The following is a 24,206-nucleotide window of genomic DNA, read 5'->3' on the forward strand; positions in this document are numbered from 1 at the left end:
AGGTCTTCCAAGGTCCAGTCTCCTGCATAGTAAGTCATTAAGAGGACACAAAGACTGCTTTGAGAAGTACCATCTGATAGCAAAGCAGCAGTGCCCTCGATCAAAACTTTCCAAAAGTACTTACGAGGAAGTCAAAACTCTTCTCAGCAAAAAAATTAACTGGATTGTACAGTATGCTCAAAACAAAGATTTGTATTCAGACTCTGAATGTTCCAAAATTCCCCAGCACCAAACAGGTTGTACGCTGCTGCCCCAGTTTGACTCCCAGGTACCGCGGTATTCTTCGAAGTGGATTGACAGGAGCAGTAGGAGTGTGGCGGACTGTTCACAGGGTATTCTGGAGCAAAGGGATGCCACAAGGTTCAAACTGGGCATGTTGCAGCAGGCAGGTGCCACCTTCTGCCCCAGCGGTGTTTTGTGGTCTAGTCCGGGTGAAGCCCAGAAGATGGATTCACTAACTCATGATGCGAAGACTAGTGTTCAGAAGTCATTCCGTTACAGCACTGAGGAATGTAAGTATGGATCTCAAGAGAAGATAGTTTATAACCCAGTGTTTCTAAACCAGCAGGTTATGACACTTAAGGGCCTTTTACCTATGCCGGGGTAAAAGGGGCCCTTAGGTGTTCTCAGCACATAGATTTGCCACGCATAGAGGCCCCTCTTACCACAGTGGAGTATTTTTTATGAAAAAAAGGAAATGGCTGTGCAGTAAGTTTATATACTTGTCATGTGGCCATTTCCTGGGGGAGCCCTTATCACCTCCTGTTTAGGTAGAGGCTCCTGCTCTTAACCGGACAGCACGAGGCACTACCCGATTACTGCCAAGTAAGCCCCCAGCGGGGGGGGGGGGGGGGGAGGGGGAGGGGGGGAGCTCTACCTCTACCTCTACCTCCGCTTTGTAAAAGGGCTCCTTAGTAGAATGTTTATGTACTTGCTAATCTGGACTATGGAGTCAGAACACCAAACATTCAATTCGGACAGCTCTATTTTTCTACAGTCTGACTTTTACTGATATTTAGTCTTTAAACTTTTTGTCCTGAATATAAAGAACTGGTAAATATAACTTTTTAAAAAAATATTTGCTAGTACTTTCGATCCAAGGCAAAGAGAATTCCATATAGATATAGAAAGATATAAAATAAGTTTTTATTTTGAAGCTGAAGTCAGTCGGTACATATTTACCAATTCTGACTCCACCTAAAATTGCTCCTGACTCCACAGCCCTGCTGCTATCTTCACTCACTCTCTAATAGGTATAAAATGTTTGACTGCAAAATTAATGCAGGCAGCCCTCAGCAATTGGGGAAACCCTTCTGTCTGAGATCTGACTCGCCTGCTGTTAGCTGTGGGAATGAAGGTTCATGAACTAGAATGCCAGCATGTGATACTTAAATAATCTCTGAAGGCCTACTCTCTCCCTGTCAGCCATACTACATTCACACAGTAACATCTTCATTCACTGCTTTTTTTTAAAAGGATGCGCATTACTTTGTGGCAGTAGGTGGGGAAAAATCTCACACTTAAGCCATTTGAAATGCACCCTTAATTGGTCAAATAGGCAAAAGTCACACATATCACACAGACTATATAACATTGCACAGATCGACCAGTTATTAGTGGGGTTTGTGAGAGTCCAGTCCTCGTTTTCCATTCTGTTATGTGTTGCATGAAATCCTGGGGTCCCTGTGGGATATTCTTGGATTTCTTTTTAAGAGGGTAACCTTCTTCTTTTTTTTTTTTTTTTTTATATGGTCATTTGTTTTTGACATGATCCTTGCTTGTGGGTAGGCTTGTTCAGGGATGGAATTTAGGCAGAGCATACAATAACAAGTGCAAATTTTCACACCTACAGGTCCTTTATGTTAAACAGTTGAAGTACAGTATTACTTCGGAGAGACAGTGACAGAGAGCACTTGTGTGCAGCTGTGCTGATTCTCCCATGAGAAAATATTGATTATATCTGTACCTTTTTTATATTTGTACTTTGGTAAGTAAATACACGAAATTGCTTTTTCTCTTACGTAGCCTTTCTTAGTCTTTTATCACTTCAAATTAAGAGTGGCTGGTACATAATTGGTTTGGAGTGGTGGTAAAAAAAACTAGCATTTAATAACACAGGGCAAGTATAAATGTCCACACTTGCAATTTCTAACACTTATGCTAGTATTTTGTAATAAATTTATCAAATTCCAAAATGTATCACCAGTGATCCTCTTGTTACAGAATTATAGGCCAAAATAAGGGAAATAATGTAATATATAAAAACAATTGTTCAGGGACAAAGAAGATAAGTATACTCCCATATTTCACCATGCATTTACACAAGTATTAACGGAGATATCTCAGGAAAAAAAGGCTCCCAGAAAGCAAGCCTGTTGATACATGGCAAGAAAGTTAATGACGGTCCTGTGTGATCCTAGCTATGTCTGGGTATATCCATGTCCTCTGTCCTAGAAATAGTCTTGAGGTTCCAAAAATAAAGATGCAGAACCATGGTGATATCTTTGTCAAAGATTAATAAGACCAGTAATGTTAACATTTATTTTTGGGTACTCAACGTCCCAAATAGAACAACCAATAGAGTGAGTCGTACAAATGACTATAACCAGCATAGATCTTCTGTTAATACAGAAAGAGAAACCCTAGCCCGCACAAATGTCCAGTAGTGCAAAATTTACTATAAGGGTAACCAACTCTAGTTATTTAAAATAAGCTTACTAAACCCCTTGAGTTCCATGGGTACTAGGGACAGGATGGAGTCGCCCACAGTTGGTGCTAAATGCATGCCCGAATAGGCATTAGGATGAAACACACGTGGTGCCAAGAGGATAATATAGTAAGTGCATTTGGATAAAAAAGGATGCCAAATTGCTTCCCATTTTGTCAAGTGTCTGCAAACAGCAAGTAAGTTTTAGATCTTGTAGATGTACCATAACTTATCCAACCATTTTATCAATGATAAGGTAGATTCCAGAGTTCAATCAAGCAGTGTTAAGAGCCTGCTGCACAAACACGGACTGGGACTTAGTTAAACCCGGAGCCCTCAATTCATGTCCTCCAGTTTTACCACTTCCCTTCTCTGGAAAATATTTGTTTCTATATTAATACCTTTCAAGTATTTAAACATCTGTATCATATCTCCCTTGTCCCTTCCTCTAAGGTATACATATTCAGGTTTTCCAGTCGCTTCTCATATGTCTTTTGACGGAAGTCCCATACCATTTTTGTTGCCTTCCTCTGGACCGCTGCTTCATGTCTTTTTTTTTTTTTTTTTTATATCCTTAGCAAGATACAACCTCTAGATACTGTCATGGAATCTCAACATTATCCTCACCCAACTGATGAAAGCTTCTTTTGAGCCACTTGATTCTTGTCATCTGAAGTATTTGACCTGGAAAGTTGTGTTGTTGGTGGTGGTCACTTCAGCTCACAGAGTCGATGAGCTTCAGACCCTAGTGGCTGATCCACCTTACACTAAGTTTCACCACAACAGAGTAGTTCTCCACATACCCCCTAACTTCCTTCCTAAGGTAGTGTCAGAGTTCATCTTAATCAGTCATTCAGTCCTAAAATCACATGCCCATCCTGGTGAAGAGTGTACTACATACCTTAGACTGCAAGCGAGCCTTAGCCTTCTATCTGGAGCGAACTAAAGCCCATAGATAGTCTACCCAGCTTTTTGTTTCTTTTGACCCAAACAGGATGAGGGTAGCCATCGGCAAGTGCACAATTTCTAATTGGCTAGCAGAATACTTCGCCTTTACTCGTGCACAGGCTGGGCTGACTCTGGAGGATCATCCTGAGGCTCATAACGTCAGAGCCATCGTTAACGTCAATAGCCCACTTGAAGTCTATCTCAATAGAGATTTGCAAAGCTGCAGTGTAGTCATCTGTACACTGTACACACATTCACATTCCATTACTGTCTCGATCAGGACACCCGATATGATGCTGGTTTAGGCAGGCAGTCCTGAAGAATTTGTTCAGTGTCTAGAATCCAACTCCCCCTCCCCCTCGCAGCCCAGATTTCTTTAATTTCAGGCTGAACCTTCACAACTAGTATGTAAAGTTTCAGGTTAATTGACTTTCAGACCTCAACATTTCACATCCCTATTCTCCTAGCATTGTTTTTTTTTTTTGTGAATCTGGTATCTAAGAATTCCCATCTGTGAGAATACGAAGGCCTTCTTGTGTTCTCCGAGGACAGCAGCACAAGTATTCTCACGTACCCTTCCACCTCCCCTTGAAGTTGTATTTTTAGCTATTTTACAAGACTGAGGGACCTGGCAATTGGGAAGCAAAGCTAGTGCTGGGCAGACTTTTCTACAGTCTGTGCCTGAAAATGGCAAGGACAAATCAAGGTCAGGTATGCATATAAAGTATCACATATAATGAGTTTATCTTGTTGGGCAGACTGGATAGAGCATTCAGGTCTTTATCTGCTGCCGTCTACTATGTTGCTATGTGCTTGCGCATTGGGCAGTATGCAGTGGGACGCTGCTAGAAAGTTCTCCAATATTTTTGCTAGTTAGCATCCACATCAAGCTCCATCAAGTGATGTTGCCCATCTGTGAAAATACTTGGTCTGCTGTTCTTGGAGAACACCTGCTACAGGTGAGTAACTTTACTTTATCTAGGAAGCTTTGCATTAACAAGAGCTTCTTCCTTGTTGTGGTGGTCTGACTGACTGAATTGGGGGGGAGCCCATAATAGTTACATATAATTGTAGGCTGTGCTTCCCAAAGCAATGTCAACTGTATCCTATATCCTCCAGAATGACCCTCCTCATCCTTGATCTGTTAATTCTTAGCTAGCTGTGTTTACTTCATTTTGCTTGTATTAAGCTTCATCATGTCTACTATAGCTTCCACGAATCCTTGAATGCTTCCAGGTTTGAAGATGAATCATGGCTTATATCACACACACATACACACATAACACACGGATGTCTGATTAATGCAGTACGCAAGTGCCTGTACATATGTAATTACTTTTTTGTGGTATTATGGTCTCTATGACTCACACTCAGATTTGATGAGTCAGTTCTGATTTTCTTCCAAACTGTGTGGGAAGGTGGAGGGATGGCCTAGAGTTTGGAGCAGTGGACTGAGAGCTAGGGAAGCTAGGGCTCAAATTTCAGTTGTCCCACTGACACTGCTATGACCTTTGGCATTTTAGGTCCCTGCCCCTGGATTTATCAACTGTACTTTAATTTGTAACTCATCTTTAGTTCAGATTTGGAGAGGTGAAGACTTAAAAAAATGAATTCCCTTTAAGGCTACTCAATGGTTAAAGAGAGGCTGCTGAAGGAATTTTGGTAGTTATCATCATTTGTGGTTATCAACTCCACTCAAATACTTAGCCTATCCATTACAAATTTGTATAAGCAAACTAGTTTAAATATTATCTTTCTTTTTCTTTGAAAAACTATTTGTGGAAAGCAGGTAACTAAGTAAGTTATGGGGGTAAGAGGAGTATTGGGTGTGTTAGGGGTGATGGAGAGAACAATATTATTAGAAAGAGGAAAGAATGATGAATAAGATACTGCTGCACTCTACGGAAACTACTAGTTGACCTGTGACTTTTCTCCTTTGGTCGCAATGTTTGGTGTGGAAGGAATTTTGTCAGTTATTGCAAACCCGATCACAGAGGTAGTGTGAACCTTCCCTCGGATCATAATGCAAAAATAGCTGTTAAGCAGTCAGAAGAAGAATGGAGGTGATGGGACCTCTGGTCTTCTTAAACTTACTGTGTAGCAATGTATTTTATTCTAATGATAAAGGGGGTAATTGCTTTCTCTTTTCAGTGAGGCGCATGACAAGGGTAGAGCTTGAGCAGCTGAATGAAGTTCTCCTCCGGCAGATTCAGGGTAAGGAATGCGCAGAGTATGGTGCCAAAAATGACCTTTTTGTCAAACAACTTTGTTTGGGGAACCTTATTTTAACATTGTTTTCACAAAAAAGATCACTTAACGTAGAAAGGCCTCCTTTTACAAAGCGGCACTCTCAATTAGTGGTGCGTTGAATGCGAAGAAGTCCATTTAATTCCTGTGAGTTTCTTCATATTCAGCGCACGCTAATTGGTAGTGGCGCTTTGTAAAAGGAGCACAAAATGTCTTTATTGCCCCAGTGATCATCATAATAACACACTATTGAGTGTTAAAATTTTTTTAAGTGTCCGTTCATTTAAAAAAAAAAACATTTTTCCCCTGTGGTTTTTATTCATAAGTTTCCCTTAATGTTTTTAGTTTCTATTTCCACTGTGCACAGTCCTATGCTTTACATGTACTGTTGTGTGCAAAGGTTTAGTTATGTTAGTGTGTGTTAACTTAGGTTATGTTTACTGAATCCCATACACAAGCTGTACATTACACTAAGTGAAACAGCATTTCTTCAAATTGTAATGCATAATTACTATTTATTTGGTGATTCTATTAGATTAAAATAATTTAAAAAAAAATGAATAAAAGTGGGGAAATGCCTCCAGTTGGTTCGTTGCTACTATATATAAAAAAAAAAGGTCACAGTGACTCATTCAGCTGTGAAATTGTCTTCACCCGAGTAACTGAAAGTCTAATTACTGTAATAGTTCTAAACTCGGCTTGTGATTGTTGGCCTACTACTACTATTTAACATTTCTATAGCGCTACAAGGCGTACGCAGCGCTGCACAAACATAGAAGAAAGACAGTTCCTGCTCAAAGAGCTTACAATCTGCTTTCATCAACCATGGGTTCCTCTAACCAGTTATCTTAGCATTTGAAAATGAAGATAATTCACTCTTTTATAAAGCTGGAGAAGGCTATAAAACACTTCTAGCTAATGATCAACGTTAAGAAATGAAGTTCTGGTAGACCAAGAAAAGATCTTAAGAACTGCCCAAAAACTGGTCAGATCTGTAAAACAGAATCCACAGATCATGGCAAGCAACCTGCTGAAAAATTAATTGCTCACTGGAATAGTTGCTTATACAACAATGTTCGGCATAAGTACATAAGTAATGCCATACTGGGAAAAGACCAAGGGTCCATCGAGCCCAGCATCCTGTCCACGACAGCGGCCAATCCAGGCCAAGGGCACCAGGCAAGTTTCCCAAACGTACAAACATTCTATACATGTTATTCCTGGAATTTTGGAGTTTTCCAAGTCCGTTTAGTAGCGGTTTATGGACTTGTCCTTTAGGAAACCGTCCAACCCCTTTTTAAACTCTGCTAAGCTAACCGCCTTCACCACTTTCTCCGGCAACGAATTCCAGAGTTTAATTACACGTTGGGTGAAGAAAAATTTTCTCCGATTTGTTTTAAATTTACTACACTGTAGTTTCATCGCATGCCCCCTAGTCCTAGTATTTTTGGAAAGTGTGAACAGACGCTTCACATCCACCTGTTCCACTCCACTCATTATTTTATATACCTCTATCATGTCTCCCCTCAGCCGTCTCTTCTCCAAGCTGTATAGCCCTAGCCTCCTTAGTCTTTCTTCATAGGGAAGTCGTCCCATACCCGCTATCATTTTAGTCGCCCTTCGCTGCACCTTTTCCAATTCTACTATATCTTTCTTGAGATGCGGCGACCAGAATTGAACACAATACTCAAGGTGCGGTCGCACCATGGAGCGATACAACGGCATTATAACATCCTCACACCTGTTTTCCATACCTTTCCTGATAATACCCAACATTCTATTCGCTTTCTTAGCCGCAGCAGCACACTGAGCAGAAGGTTTCAGTGTGTTATCGACGACGACACCCAGATCCCTTTCTTGGTCCGTAACTCCTAACGTGGAAGTTGTTAGCAACCTTTTTATATAGCTTCATCATGAAAGTCATCTAAAATATGCAAAAAGAATATCTTGATATGACTTAAGCTCTTTGTTCCAAAATGTTTTGATACTGATTGATTAAATGAACAGTGAACTGTTTGGACACAACCACCCAAGATACATTTGGAGATAAAGGATGAATAAAAGAACTCCTTGCCCACTGTTTGAACATGGGGACATATTTATTATGCTTTGGGGTTTTGTGACAGCCAGTGACATAGAAAATATTGAGAATAGATTCAACTAGATAATCATATCTTTAGAAACTAATGTACTACAGTCAGTGAAGAAATTGAAGCTGAAGAGGTTGGATATTTTAGAAAGATGATTTGAAATATACCTCAAAATCAACCTTCCTTTTCCTCCTTCAGCTATTCCAGAACCAGTGGGATGTTATGACCATCGACCAACAGGTGGCATCTGTTCCCCCCCTCTTTCTCTCTGCTTCCCTCTTTAGGAAATTTCATTTCTGTGCTTTTTTTGTATCTTTTTTTTTTTTTTTTTTTCCCGTTCCTTTTTTTAGACAATGGAGTTCTGTTTCCAGGCAAATGTTGTCTTTTCATTTTTAATCTAATTAACCACATTTGATAATGTTAAATGTGGTATAGCAATCAATTGAGGCATGCTGTATAAGCCTGACATTGTCTCTCCAGTTCAGTATTGGATTTCCAGCAGGTGGTGGATGTACTTCACAGCTTCTCAAATGTTCTGGTGATAGGCTGTGCTCCTGACCAATTTAGTTAAGTGGTAGCCAGTGGAGCCCTGGTGTCATAGCTCAGAGCCCGCTTGCAGCAGTGAGGAGAGTTCAGAGTATAAGTCAAGCCCTCTCTCCCTCGTTTTCCCTCATGTCGAGCCTGGGGGTACGGTAGCCATGGATTTTTCTCTGCAGTGCGCCGGTATTATTCAGTGGAGTGCCTTCATTGTTGCCTCGAGCTGCCTGGGAAATGGCGGCTCCTGAAGAAACAGTCAAGCAGTGTTCCCACTGTGGGTCCCACCGCTGCTGCTCCTCGGGCAGATGTGCAGCGTGTAGGGCATTGCAGAGGTGCTGAGATGAGGCAGATAGCCCTGGGGAGGTTACTTCAGAGGTTCTGTCAGGCTCCTTGCCTGTGCAACAAAACTTGGGTTTGCCTTTCTTTTTCAGTGTACAATTCTGATCTGGCAAATGTGGTCCCAGCTCTTCCGTCACAAACTGCCTCCATTTTGCAGACACTGCTGCTGCCGAACTTAGAGCCCTCCCTAGCCACTCAGGATTTGCCCAGGAATTTGTGCTGCTTATGCATCCAGCCTTTTTGATGAAGCAGGGACAGGCTAAATGTTGGCTTCTGCAGTTTCTCCGACCCCCTCAGGCAGACCCTCCACTGTCTAAGAGGGTCTGTTTGGATCCTCCTATTTTGGAGGAGCCTGAAGGCTAACACTCTCCAGACATCTGATCAAGGCTCAATGGTTTCTGAGAGAATCGCTGGAAGAGGGTATATTACTGCCTGAGGAAGGGGATGATCCTAAGGTCCTCCACTTATTTCTTAAAGAAGAGCTGACGCCTCTTATTTCAGATACCAATACAGCTCTTATATATTGCTAAGGCCCCAAATATGAGTTCAGTGCGATTTACAGCATAATACAATTGAATTAACTTATATACAAAATATTAATACATCCTAACAATTCAACATACCAAAAGAAATTATGAGGAGTCTCACCTGTTGTTCCATCAGGCAGAGGCCAACTTGGTCTGCTTGGTAGCAGCTCGTATTGCAGGTTCTCTTAGAAACAATAAAAACCAATTTTTTTTCTCTTTCTCATGTTTATATTTTTATATATACATTTTATTTTTTTTTTTGTCCAAGTGGGCTTCCTCAGCAGGCACTCTGAATCCGGGGAGTGGGAATTGTCCAACTCTGTCCAACTCACCCTCTGTCATGGATGTGATGGCCTCCAGGTGCAATTCCAAACCTGCCTCCTTCAGTCATCACACGGAGAAGGGGTCAAGACGTCTGGATATTCTGGTACAGACTTGGCAGTATGACAGCCTCCTTTCTTTCTCCCATATATAAGTTCATAAGTATTGCCATACTGGGAAAGACCAAAGGTCCATCAAGCCCAGCATCCTGTTTCCAACAGTGGCCAATCCAGGTCACAATATACCTGGCAAGATCCCAAAAAAGTACAAAACATTTTATACTGCTTATCCCAGAAATAGTGGATTTTCCCCAAGTCCATTCAGTAACTGTCTATGGACTTTTCCTTTAGGAAGTCGTCCAAACCTTTTTTAAACTCCGCTAAGCTAACACCTTTACCACACTCTCTGGCAACGAATTCCAGAGTTGAATTACACGTTGAGTGAAGAAAAATTTTCTCTGATTCATTTTAAATTTGCTACACTGTAGCTTCATCGCATGCCCCCTAGTCCTAGTATTTTTGGAAAGCATAAACAGATGCTTCACATCCACCCGTTCAACTCCACTCATTATTTTATAGACCTCTATCATATCTCCCCTCAGCCGCCTTTTCTCCAAGCTGAAGAGCCCTAGGCGCTTTAGCCTTTCCTCATAGGGAAGTTGTCCTACCCCCTTTATTATTTTCGTCACCCTTCTCTGCACCTTTTCTAATTCCACTATATCTTTTTTTGAGATGCGGCGACCAGAATTGAAAACACAATATTCGAGGTGCGGTCGCACCATGGAGCAATACAAAGGCATTATAACATCCTCATTTTTGTTTTCCATTCCTTTCCTAATAATACCTAACATTCTAACATAGCCAATGGTAATGGTGCATTCTTCACAAGATAGCCCTGCATCCAGGGTTGGTGATCTGATTTGCTCTGCACTTGTCTCAGAGGCCCTGGTTTGCAGATCTGATCCTGCTCCTGAAGCTCCTTCAAAGCAGACTTGTTGCATCAAGGTCCTGTTTTAATGGATCCCTCCCCCTTTGGTCTTGTGGCTTGGCCCTTAATAGGTCACCTCTGATTCCGTCATTACTATAATGCTGCAGGCCTGTAAACGTTCTACATCTGCATTTTAGCCCCTTCCATGCACCAGGCTTCAAAGGCTGTCCAAACTCTGGTATATTTTCTCCTTTCTCTGCCTCCTCTCATATGGTCTCTCTTCTCCAGTTGGGCATTCAGAAAGGCCTGGCTCTAGGATCTCTTAAAGTGCAACACTGATGTGCTTTTGGGAGCATTTGCAGAATTCTTCCTTGACTGTGCATCCCATTTTTTTTTTTGAGGGGTCAGTCATCTTTGCCCTCCTGTGTGCCCATGTGTACAAAGTGGACTCTGAACTTAGCCCTTTGGGATCCTTAGAGGGCATCTATCAAGCCCCTCAAGCTCTGCAGTCAAGGATCTTATCCTAAAGACAGTCTTTTTGGCGGTTATTGATTTGGCTAGGCGCATTTCAGAGCTGCAGGCAGTGTCTTGTAGGGATCCCTTGCTCTGTTTTATGCATGGTTCCCTCCTTCCTCATGAAAGTGGTTTCTGCTCTTCATATTAATCGGTCAGTGGATGCAAGGAGGATTGGGGGGATGAGTATGCCTCCTGTGTTTTCTTGATTGTCAGGAGAGCATTTTTAGAGTATTTGGAGGTCACTAATGACTTCCTGATATTGGATAGACTTTTCATGCTTTTGGAAAGCCCAGGAAGGGTCAAGCAGTGTGAAAGCCAACCATTGCAGGCTGGCTAAAGGAAACAGTGTTGTCAGTGTACTTATCTGGTAATTAAACTTTGGAATTCATTGCCAGAGAATGTAGTAAAAACAGTTAGCTTAGCAGGGGTTAAAACGGGTTTGGATAGCTTCCTAAAAAAAAAAAAAAGTCCATAAGCTATTATTAAAATGACTTGGGAGAAAATCCACTGCTTATTTCTAGGATAAGCAACATAAAATGTATTGTACTGTTTTGGGATCATGCCAAGACTCTTACCTGGATTGGCCACTGTTGGGAAACAGGTTTCTAGGCTTGATGAACCTTTGGTCTATCCCATTATGGCAATACTTATGTACTTGCGTTTTAAGGCTCACTCAGTGAGGCTTGTGGTGGCTTTGTGGGCTTATTCCAGTTGTGTTTCACTAGGGGACATTTGTAAGGCGCCCACTTAGTCGACTCTGCATACCTTTTGCCAGGCATTATAGGGTGGATGTTGCAGCTCATCAAGATGCCATTTTTGGGGCATCTGTTCTGTGAGTGGCAGGGACCGCATCTCACTTGTCATAGGGACTACTTTGGAACATCAACTCATTCTGGAATAGTTGGAAGGAGAAATTTGCACTTAACTGCATTTTCTTTCCTTTAGTCCTTCCAACTGTTCCAGAAGCCTACCCATGGTTCCTTCTGCAGTTGGATTGTCATTCAGACTTTATCTGTTCTTCATCCGTTGTGGGATGCTGTCAGAAGTTACTGCCTTTAGTCTTTGTTCATTTGTTTCAATAATTGTTGAAGGATGACAGTTGTTACAATACTGAATTGGAGAGGCTTCACATCGGGCTTATACAGTACGCCTCAATTCTGTATCCTCTATTTCCACCTGCTGGTTGATGGTCTCAGCATCACACTCGTTCTGGAATAGTTGTATGGACTAAAGGAAAGAAAATTTAGGTAAGACCTAACTCCTTCATTAGGTAAATACAGCATTGCTTCCCAATCCAGTCTTTGGGGCACACCTGGCCATATCTACAATGAATATGTATGAGATTTGCATACCAAGGAGGCAGTGCATGCAGAGACTGGGTTGAGAAGCTCTGACTTAGCCATTTCAAAATCTTCAGCTTTCTTTCCTCTATTGCCAGTCAATAGAAATAGAATAAAATAAAACATAGAAAAGAAAATAAGATGATAGTCCAGCTCGTTCCAGCTCTCCTGATCCCTGCTTGTTCCAGTCCGCCTTATCCAGCTTCCCACCTGCTTGTTCCAGTCTATCGGCTCCTGTGTGTTCCAGTCCTCCTGATCCCAGCCTGATCCCAGGCAAGCAGTCCGCTGATCCAGCTTCTCCCTGCTTGCTCCAGTCCGCTGATCCAGCTTCTCCCTGCTTGCTCCAGTCCATCGGCTCCAGCGTGTTCCAGCTTGTTCCAGTCCGCTTGATCCAGTTTTCCCCCTGCTTGTTCCAGTCTATCGGCACCAGTGGGTTGCAGTCCGCCTGATCCAGTTTTCCCCCTGTTTGCTCCAGTCCACTGGCTCCAGCATGTTCCAGCTCGTTCCAGTCCGCCTGATCCAGCTTCTCCGTGTTTGCTCCAGTCCACTGGCTCCAGCATGTTCCAGCTCGTTCCAGTCCTCCTGATCCAGCTTGTTCCAGTCCGCCGATCCAGCCTTCCCCCTGCCTGTTGCAGTCCATCGGCTCCAGTGGGGCCTGGTCCGCTTGATCCAGCTTCTCCCTGCTTGCTCCAGTCAATCCGCTCCAGCGTGTTCAAGCTTGTTCCAGTCCTCCTGATCCCAGTTTGTTCCAGTTCGCCTGACCCAGCTTCCCCCGCTTGTTCCAGTCCATCGGCTCCAGCGTGTTCCAGCCCGCCTGATCCAGCCAGCGTGTTCCAGCTCGTTCCAGTTCTCCTGAGCCCAGCTTGTTCCAGCCCGCCTGATCCTGTTCCAGTCTATCAGCTCCAGTGTGTTCCAGTCCGCCTGATTCAGCTTCTTCCTGCTTGCCCCAGTCCACCGGATCCAGCATGTCCAGCTAGTTCCAGTCCGCCGATCCAGCCTTCCCCCTGCTGTCCATCGGCTCCAGTGTGTTCCAGCCTACCTGACCCAGCCTCTCCTTGCTTACTCCAGTTCTTCTGCTCCAGCGTGTTCCAGCTCGTTCCAGTCTTCCTGATCCCAGCTTGTCCGTCTGCTCATCCTGACACAGTTCATCTGTTCCAGCTTGTCCATCTGTTCCTGCCTGTTCCGGCTTGTTCCAGCTTGTTTCAGCTTGTTCCGGCTTGCTCCAATCCATCTGCCTGTTAACACATCGAGTAACCTGCCTGCCTGCTTGCGAGCCTCTCAGCCATTGACTTACCTACCTGCCTGCCAGCTTATCAGCCATTGACTTACCTAATCGCCAACCCAAAACCTAGCTTCAAGCCCTATCTGCTTAACACCTCAGTCATTACATAGTCACCTATTAACACCTGTTAACGGCTTAACACCTCAGTCACTACATAGTCACCTGTTACACCTCAGTCACCACCTATGGCCCCTGTCCATGTTCTCTTCCTTGCCCTGTCCCTTCCTAATCTTCTTCCCCCCCCCACTCCCACTGTCTACCATTAGAACCTACTGCCCTCCCACCCTGCCCGCCACCGCAATACCCTATTCACCTCCATCCCTCACCTCACCATCCCTCGTGTCCCCCTCCTCCTTCCTAGCTCTCAACCTTCAGCACTTCCTTCTTGCCATTAACCCATCCCCATTCCTCCTAAGTACACCCCGTCTTCGTCGCCCGACCTCCCCCACCCTCCTCCGCACTCTTGCTCCTCCTCCTGCTATCCGCGGGAGACATTAACCCTAATCCAGGTCCCCCCACCTGTCCCCGTCCTATCCTTGCGAACGATCCCGGGATGTCTCCAATCTCGTCTCTATTCCCCTCCTTCCCCCCTCCTCCCTCCCCTTCTCATGCGCCTTGTTGAATGCCCACTCAGTCTGCAACAAACTGTCTCTCACCCACGATCTCTTTATCTCTCGCTCCCTTCAACTGCTCGCCCTAACCGAAACCTGGATCTCCCCGGAAGACTCTGCCTCAGTTGCAGCCCTCTGCCATGGAGGCTATCTCTTCTCCCACACGCCCCGCCCAGTTGGCCGCGGCGGAGGCGTTGGGCTACTACTCTCACCCTCCTGTAGTTTCCAACCCCTCCACCTACCGCAGTCTCACTGCTTCTCATCCTTTGAAGCCCATTCCATCCGGCTATTCTACCCGCTACCACTCAGAGTGGCAGTCATTTACCGCCCCCCTGATAAATCCTTCCCTTCCTTCCTCACCGACTTTGATGCTTGGCTCTCCGTCTTTCTTGACCCCTCATCTCCGTCCCTCATTCTCGGAGACTTTAACGTACACGCTGATGACCTATCCGACCCCCATGCTTCTAAGTTCCTCACCCTAATATCCTCCTTCAACCTCCAGCTGTGCTCCACCACCCCTACTCACCGTGACGGCCATTGTCTTGACCTCGTCCTCTCCTCCTCCGGCTCACCCTCCAATTTCCATGTCTCAGCTCTTCCTCTCTCCGATCATCACCTGATCACATTCACACTTCTTCACCCCCCCCCTCCACCCCGTCCAACTTTAACCACCACCTCCAGGAACCTCCAAGCTATTGACCCCTCCACCTTATCTACTATCTCTAATCTCCTCCCCTCCATCACGTCCTCCGAAACTGTCAACAAAGCGGTCTCCGCTTACAATACCGCTCTCTCCTCTGCTTTGGACACCCTCGCACCATCCATCTCCCGTCCCACAAAGCGCACCAATCCCCAGCCCTGGCTGACTCCTTGCATCCGTTACCTTCGCTCCTGCACCCGATCCGCTGAGCGTCTCTGGAGGAAATCTCGTACCCTTTCAGACTTCCTCCACTACAAATTCATACTATCCTCCCTCCACTCCTCCCTATTCCGTGCAAAACAGGACTATTACACCCAATTGACCAATTCTCTCAGCTCCAACCCTCGTCGTCTCTTCACCACCCTTAACTCCCTCCTAAAAGTACCCCCTGCTCCTACTCCCCCTTCTCTCTCTCCTCAATCACTGGCCGACTATTTCCGCGACAAAGTGCAAAAGATCAACCTTGAGTTCACGACCAAGCCACCACCTCCTCTTCACCCTTTAACCCTCTCCCTCAACCAACCTACCCAGGCCTCTTTCTCCTCTTTTCCTGAGATCACCGAGGATGAAACTTCCCGCCTTCTTTCCTCCTCGAAATGCACCACCTGTTCCTCTGATCCCATCCCCACCAACCTACTCAACACCATCTCCCATACTGTCACCCCCTCCATCTGTCGCATCCTCAACCTCTCTCTCTCCACTGCAACTGTCCCTGACACCTTCAAGCACGCCGTTGTCACACCTCTCCTCAAAAAACCTTCACTTGACCCTACCTGCCCCTCCAACTACCGCCCCATCTCTCTTTTACCCTTCCTCTCCAAAATACTTGAGCGCGCCGTTCACAGCCGCTGCCTTGATTTTCTCTCCTCTCATGCCATCCTCGATCCACTTCAATCCTGTTTTCGCCCTCTGCACTCGACAGAAACAGCACTCTCTAAAGTTTGCAATGACCTGCTCCTGGCCAAATCCAGAGGCACTACTCCATCCTCATCCTCCTCGATCTTTCCGCCGTGTTTGACACTGTCAATCATGATTTACTTCTTGCCACGCTGTCCTCTTTTGGGTTCCAAGGCCCTGTCCTCTCCTGGTTCTCCTCTTATCTCTCCCACCGCACCTTCAGGGTACACTCCCATGGATCTTCCTCCACTCCCATCCCACTATCTGTTGGAGTTCCCCAGGGATCTGTCCTTGGACCCCTTCTTTTCTCAATCTACACCTCTTCCCTGGGCTCGCTGATCTCGTCTCATGGTTTTCAGTATCATCTTTATGCTGATGACACCCAGCTATACCTCTCCACACCTGACATCACCGCGGAGACCCAGGCCAAGGTATCGGCCTGTTTATCCGACATTGCAGCATGGATGTCCAACCGCCACCTGAAGCTGAACATGTCCAAGACCGAGCTCCTCGTCTTTCCTCCTAAACCCACTTCTCCTCTTCCTCCACTCTCTATCTCAGTTGATAACACCCTCATCCTCCCCGTCCCATCTGCCCGCAACCTCGGAGTCATCTTCGACTCATCCCTCTCCTTCTCTGCGCATATCCAACAGACTGCCAAGACCTGTCGCTTCTTCCTCTTCAGCATCAGCAAAATTCGCCCTTTCCTCTCTGAGCACACCACCAGAACTCTCGTCCACGCTCTCATTACCTCTCGCCTTGATTACTGCAACTTACTGCTCACCGGCCTCCCACTCAGCCATCTATCCCCCCTTCAATCCGTTCAGAACGCTGCCGCACGTCTTATATTCCGCCAGAACTGATATACTCATATCACCCCTCTCCTCAAATCACTTCATTGGCTTCCGATCAGATATCGCATACAATTCAAGCTCCTCCTCCTTACCTACAAATGCACTCAGTCTGCGGCTCCTCACTACCTCTCCACCCTCATCTCCCCCTATGTTCCCGCCCGTAACCTCCGCTCACAGGACAAAGCACTTCTCTCAGTACCCTTCTCCACCACTGCTAACTCCAGGCTCCGCTCATTCTGCCTTGCCTCACCCTATGCCTGGAACAATCTTCCTTTACCCATACGCCATGCCCCCTCCCTACCCATCTTCAAATCTCTGCTTAAAACTCACCTCTTCAATGCTGCCTTCGGCGCCTAACCGCTTGAGAAATATAGAATGCCCCAATCTATCCACCCTATCAGATTAACTGTTCACTCGTCCTCTAGATTGTATACTTGTCTTTAGATTGTTCTCTTGTCTTTTAGATTGTAAGCTCTTTGAGCAGGGACTGTCCTTCTATGTTTAAATTGTACAACGCTGCGTAACCCTAGTAGCGCTTTAGAAATGTTAGTTAGTAGTAGTAGTAATAAAAAAGGTATCATCTTATTTTCTTTTCTCTGTTTTATTTTATTCTATTTCTGTTGACTGGCTTTAGAAGTGGACTAACACGGCTACCACATCTCTCTTTCCTCTATTGAATATCTCTGACTAGATCTCAAAATGCACAATGCATGCAGAGAGACCTAAGTATATTTTTGAGCTAGAAAGTTCTGCAACGGAAATGGGGGGTGGGAATAATTCCAAAAGCTAGAATAAAGACTCTTTAGCTTTTAAAAAGTTCCTGTAGCAGCTGCCAAATCTGCCAAAGATGTTAACCACTTTCTGACTGAAAGGGTGCACAAACATTTACATCTGCCATATTCACTATTTTCTTTTGAACCTGTAAAAACTGCAAATAGTAATTATGAATTATAAACTGCAGAAAGATAATTGTGTTCAACTTTTGTACCATGGAGAGGTTATGCTAGCTTAGTGATTCATTGAAGCCTACAGCTTGGCCAGGGGTGTCTAAAATGTTTGTACCTGACTGTATTATTATACCTGCTTGGTCATTTGATGACCATTGGAGTAGCACCACTGATTTCATTCATTCATCATGGTAAGTAGCTGAGTAGGAGAGGCTTAGAGGAAAATTGATTCAAATATCTCAAGAATGGAAAAAAATGAGGAAACTATTTTTGCTTCTATGATTGGGAGAGGACACTTTAAAAAAAAGTGCAGTTCCTTAATCACTGTGTTATAGTGAATCAGTGTAATGTATGCTGCAGTTGTTGGAAGAGGTTCCGTCCTTGAAATGTATTGGGGCATTTTTTGCAAGGCTTTATTTCTGCTCTGCCCCTCCCCCACTCCCCAACCCCCACCGTATGCAGAAATGTTACTTGTACAGCTCAAAGAACTTCCCCATTTTACCTCTTCCATTCCTGTGACTAGAGTTGCCTTCCAGTGCTTCGCCCCAGTGCCTTGCCATTGACTGAATCCTAGCCATATTCTCTCTGTTGCTAGTTAAACTGGAAGCAGGCCGAGTAGACTTGTTCACATACAACGGAGGATTAGAGAATTAAAGGTTGCTCTTTAAACAAGAGAAAAATGTCCAGACACATAACTGTCCTTATACCTTCTCGACATTAATACAAAAATGTGTTAATCTTTAAAAAAAAAAAAAAAAAAGCCAGATAGGACCTATTTAGAGAGTCCTATGAGATGTGCTCAGGACTTAGTTGGCAATCCTAAGTATGGATTTGGTTTGCCAGTGCTTTTAAGGTGTCTTTTACTAAGGCATGCTCACGTTTTTAAGAGACGCCCTCAATCTGCCCACGGCAACAGATAAGTTGGCAGTACACAATGCAGCCAGTAAGAGAACTGCATGATTTTCATCAGTCTTCACAAAGTAATTGACAAACTAAAACAGGCATTTTTATTCATTCTGATCTCCCATAATGAATAGGGAATTTATTTACAATCCATGTGTGTGCTCACGTGCTATAGGGAGCGGCTGTGGGGGAAAGAGCACTTTCAGGGGGTGTTGGGGTACTGCGTGTGTAGTTTGAAGAGCAGTGGACTAGGTTTTTAGAGGGTAGATTTAGGGGTGGGGTAGTTTGTGTACGATGGAACAGTTGTGGGAGGTAGTTTGAAAGTGGGAGAGTGGAGACAGTTAAGGGATAATGTAGCAGCAGTGGGGGTTTAGTTGGGGTGGTGGGGGCAGGTTGTAGGGGTTAGTTTGAGGGTTGGGGTAATTGTAAGCCAGTTTGGGGGGGGGGTTGATTAGGTGGAGGGTAGGGCAGTTGGGGGTAGTTTTGGGGAATGGGTAGTAGTTGCAGGGAGAATAGTTTGGGGAGGGGTGATTGTAGCAGCTGTAGGGGATAGTTTAGGCAGTAGGAGCAGTTGGAAGTTTGGAGGGTGTAATTGTGAGTAATAGCTTTTGAGGGTGTTGAAGGTAGTTGTTGGAGGTGGGTCTGGGGAATGCGGAGAGGCAGTTTGAAAGGAGCAATTCCTAACCAGTGTGTTTCAACTCCTATGCTGCAGAAGTTGGAACTGTTTCTCCTGTAGAAAAAAACGTTTGGGTTATTTTTATTCAGGAGGAGAGGGGGCTTATTTCTCTCGAACCCCCTTGAACACTTTTTACCTCTCTTCCCCCCCCCCCCCCCTTCAAATAATACCAAGTTTAATCAAATTCCCATTAAATCTTTGGAGAGTTACTTTGCCAGCAGGCAGACCTTCTTGATGTCTTTGTGTAATTCTTTCCAGCTTCTCTTGGGTTGGAAAAGTTAAAAGGGGATTTGCTGGCTGAATGCCTTTATTTTTGTCAATCTGCTTTGATATGAATATCAAGCAGTTCTAAGTACTTTACATTAAAGAAAATCATGTCCTTTGTATGTGTTACAATATATGTATAAGAAATGTGCTGTAAACTAGGTCAATACTACCACCAGTGTAAGCAGGGAGCTTATGAATACTTGATAGCATTAATGGGTTATTTTTGGAGCCTGCTTTTAATGCCAGGGCTGTAGAATTGGTATATCAAATCTTAGCTGCTGACTCCTCTATTTTCTACTGTCCAACTCCAGCTCAGACTCCTACTTAGAAACAGAGAAACATGACGGCAGATAAAGGCCATATGACCCATCCAGTCTGCCCATCCTCTGTAACCCCTAATTCTTCCTGTTCCTAAGCGATCCCATGCCTTTTTAAATTCTGGAACAGTTCTCGACTCCACCACCTCCACCAGGAGGCCATTCCACGCCTCCACCACCCTTTCTGTGAAATAATACTTCCTTAGGTTACTCCTAAGCCTATTCCCGCTTAACTTTGTCATATGCCCCCTCATTCCAGAGCTCTCCTTCATTTGGAAAAGGCTCTCTTCCTGTACATAAATGCCCTTGAGATATTTAAACGTTTCTATCATGTCTCCTCTCTCCCTCCTCTCTTCCAGCATATACAGGTTGAGGTTCATAAACCTGTCCCTATAATTTTTGCTTTCATGACCGCTTACTAATTTCATAGCCGCCCTATGGACCGACTCCATCCTGTTTATATCTTTCCTTAGGTGCGGTCTCCAGAACTGCATGCAGTACTCCAAATGGGGCCTCACCAGAGACTTATACAACGGCACTATCACCTCCTTTTTCCTGCTGGTCATGCCTCTCTTTATGCACCCAAGCATCCTTCTGGCTTTGGCCGTCACTTTTTCTACCTGTTTGAAAGCTTTAAGGTCGTCAGACACAATCACCCCCAAGTCCCGCTCTTTCTTCGCACACTGAAGCACTTCACCCCCTATACTATACCGTTCCCTTGGATTTTTGCGACCCAAGTGCATGACCCTGCATTTTTGGGGATTAAACCTTAGTTGCCAAATATCGGTCCATTCCTCTAGCTTCGCTAGGTCCTTCCTCATGTCATTCACGCCCTCCACTAGGCTTTTAGATCCAGGACAAAGACCGGAACAAAGATATGTGTTTATGTATAAAATTGATAAATTTACCCTATATTAAATGAGTTTTTTTTAATATTTTGAAGCTGGAGTTGATACATTTTTACCAACTCAACTCCACTCAAAATTGATTCCCACTCCACAGCCCTGTTTAATGTACACACAAACTTGCTGCTGTTACATTTTGTGGCAGATCTCAAAGCCAGTTATGGTACGTCCGTTTGCCAGGGATATCTTACCGATAGCGATGTAGTACAAATCTAAATGAGAGTAGTATGTGATGTAAAGCCCAGTTGCCAAATCTTTTTTCCATATGGTTATGGAATAGAAGGGAAGCCTTAGTGAACTGAGTCTATTTCCTGCCTTGCAGCAGACTGAAGTCCTAATTCTTCTGAAGCATTGAAAGCTCTGTCTCCAGTGGAAAGAAGAAAATGATTAGTCTCTCAATGCTGCAGGCTTCAATATACAGGTCTTGTCTATTCTTGCAATTGGAATATCGCTTCCACTATCTAATTTAAATCTCCCAGCTGTAATTTTAAGCTTGTTAACTACTTCTCTCTAGTGGAAAAAGGGGGGTGGTGATCAGGTGTTCAAACCATCCCTCATCTTTTAATTTGAATAAACAGAGCTCAATTAAATTACATGGAAATACTTTTAAAACAAATAGGAGGAAATATTTTTTCACTCAATGAATGAATAGTTAATACATCCTCCAGCAGCAAGTTCCAGAGCTTATCAGTGGTTTATTTTACTTATGACATTTATATCCCACATTATCCCAAACAGAATTCAGGTTCAATGTGGTTTACAATCCGATTATAAGCAGGTATTATGTCTGTCCCTAGAGGGCTCACAATCTTGGTTTTTGTACCTGAGGCAGTGGAGGGTTAAGTGGCTTGTTCAAGGTCACAAGGAGCAACAGTGGGAATCGAACTCCACTCCATCTGCATACCTGGGTTTAAAAAAAGGTTTGGACAAGTTCCTGGAGGAAAAGTCCATAGTCTGTTATTGAGATGGACATGGGGGAGAAGCCACTGCTTGCCCTGGGATTGGTAGCACGGAATGTTGCTATTATTTGGATTTCTGTCAGGTACTTGTGACCTGGATTGGCCACTGCTGGAAACAGGATACTGGGCTAGATGGACCATTGGTCTGACCCAGTATGGCTATCCTTATGTCCTTTCACTTACCTTCACAATAGACTAGTTTACCTTGATCACTTACCGTTTTTTTTTTCCCCTCTTCTGGCTGTTCTCCATATCTTTGTAAAAGTTTGGGGGCACAAAAGTGGTCATGGTTCCCCAACAAAGGTGATTTCTGATTGGCAGGAATACACAAGAACAGACAAAGAGAGGCATTTTTCAGACGATTCCTTCTAGAATTAAAACTTTTCTGTTGGCATAGGGTGAGGGGGGAAGAGAACATGCAACATCTTGTATGCAGTCCTGTAAGTCTGAACCGTGAGCTTGATAATACTCAATAGCCAGCGCAGTGTGTTGGATTTACTGTATAGCCTGAGCAGCTAAATGCCGATCTTTCTCTGTTTTTCTTTTCCAGAAGTGTTTGAGGAACTGGCATGTGTGGTGCAGGAGAAGGACTCGCTGTCCTCGGAACTACAGGTGCGGAACGTGGCTATTGAGCAGCTGCTGAAGAACTGTTCTAAGTTGCCATGTCTGCAGGTGGGGCGAGCTGGAACGAAGGCCAGCATCACCCTCCATCACTAGCTGTGGTTCAGCGTCACCATGTCGTGTCCTCAGCCGTAGGCTGCAGCTAATGTGGTCTTGGACTATAGCAGGAACTTAAATACAAATGCACAAAATTCATAAAACCTGGTGAGAAGAACCTGACTACTTTTTTAATCGGATTGTATCATGAGCCTTAAATATATTAAACAAGCAGTTCAGAATAACTTTCTGAAACCATTTCTAAACACATTAAGGGTGGGGATTCAGATTTTTGGGAGAGGACTGATCGCTCTGTCACAAGACTTGTATTTGTGAGGGTTGAGCGACATGGGTTTCTGCTCCCTTTTTTTTTTTTTTTTTTTAAATGCCATCCCAGAAAGTTGGATTCTCTACCTGACTTCCGCCCGCTTCCTGTTTGAGTCAGTGAACAGCACACATCGAGCATCCTCAGATCACCTCTAAGGAGGATGAGGGTTGGAGTAGTGTTAAGAGGTGGGAATCTGGCCTTTTTATATAAGGTGTAGGGATTCCTTTTTTGTGGAATGCTGTACACCATGGCAGCTGAGAACATTCAGCTGTGGCAAATAGTGATTTTTTTAATATGTAACAATCTGCTTGCTTGCAAGCAGCTTTTTCAAGTTGATGTGGGTCGAAACATATCATTTGTGTACATTATATTGGATGACTTTCTGAGAGAGCTTTAAAAGATGAAATCAGTATTTGTTCAAGTTCACGTTCCCTATTTATTACAAGCTATATTTTATTATCAGATTTTTGATACTAAAGAGTAAAGAAGACCAAGCTTACTATTTTTGGTACTTTTTTCAAGTTTTTCTTACCAAATAAATATAAAAAAAAAAGCATTCAATACTGTTTCTGGATTTGTGTGCTGTGACCAGGTTTATTTTGGTTTTTAGACCACTGGGGATTTATTTGCTCGCTGGATGATGTTTTGGTTTCCAGTGGCAGGTTTTGCTAATTAGTGATAGAAATATATGTATATATTGAATTATGTTTTGAAATGTGGAATTTCAGGAAGGCTTGAGCTTTTTATCCTGAACGAACGAGGGATGTACATTTTTTTTTTTTTAAGTATGCAGATATGTTGGAAGCTAGTTTGACAACTGGTAATTTTTTTTTTAAATAAATATACTTTATCTTGGTTTCCTTGGTAATGTTTTATATGTTGCAGATGCAAAAGCAAGCACAGTATTTGAGACACACAAGTCTGAATATGCAAACTTAGAAGAAAGTTTACAATATACCATTTTCAAGTGTTTACAAGCTGTGTTTATGGCTGATATACATTTTTTTTAAAGAGGGGGTGGGGAATGCTTCAAATGAATGCTGTAAATTTGCTGGTGCTGTCATTTTTGTAAACCAAATATTCCTATGCAGTAATCACACCACTTTAGTTTTGATCACCCAGGTTTCAGGTATCTACTGCTGGGCCACCAGCTTTATGTGCAACTTCTTAAACTGATTTGAGCCAATAAATATAGGGACAAAATGACACCATCTTGCTGGTTGTGCTGCTCAGTGACAGAGGTAGGAGATGTGTGTAATGGGTTTTACAAGCAGGAATGTTTTATAATATGCTGCAGTCAAGGGCCCTCTAGAGAACCTTTTATTGTTGCACCTTGGACTTGAGACCAGGAGGTGGCGCCATTGTACAATATTTGGGATCCTAAACCACTCAGTATGAGCCCAA

General features: G+C 43.9%; 1 protein-coding gene across 2 annotated transcripts in view; it reads left to right on the top strand.

Annotated features, from left to right (window-relative positions):
• Window positions 1-23,809, top strand: part of C5H21orf91 (chromosome 5 C21orf91 homolog) — a 59,209-nt gene extending 35,400 nt beyond the window's left edge. For both annotated transcript variants that reach the window (XM_030204211.1, XM_030204210.1), the window contains exons 3-5: window positions 3-512; window positions 5,807-5,869; window positions 22,368-23,809. In XM_030204211.1, coding sequence (XP_030060071.1) covers window positions 3-512; window positions 5,807-5,869; window positions 22,368-22,534 — 740 coding nt within the window. In that variant the 3' untranslated portion in view covers window positions 22,535-23,809. The remainder of the gene's footprint in view (window positions 1-2; window positions 513-5,806; window positions 5,870-22,367) is intronic.
• The last annotated feature ends 397 nt before the right edge of the window (window positions 23,810-24,206 follow it).

The sequence above is a fragment of the Microcaecilia unicolor genome, chromosome 5, assembly GCF_901765095.1.
Source record: "Microcaecilia unicolor chromosome 5, aMicUni1.1, whole genome shotgun sequence".
Taxonomy (NCBI): domain Eukaryota; kingdom Metazoa; phylum Chordata; class Amphibia; order Gymnophiona; family Siphonopidae; genus Microcaecilia; species Microcaecilia unicolor.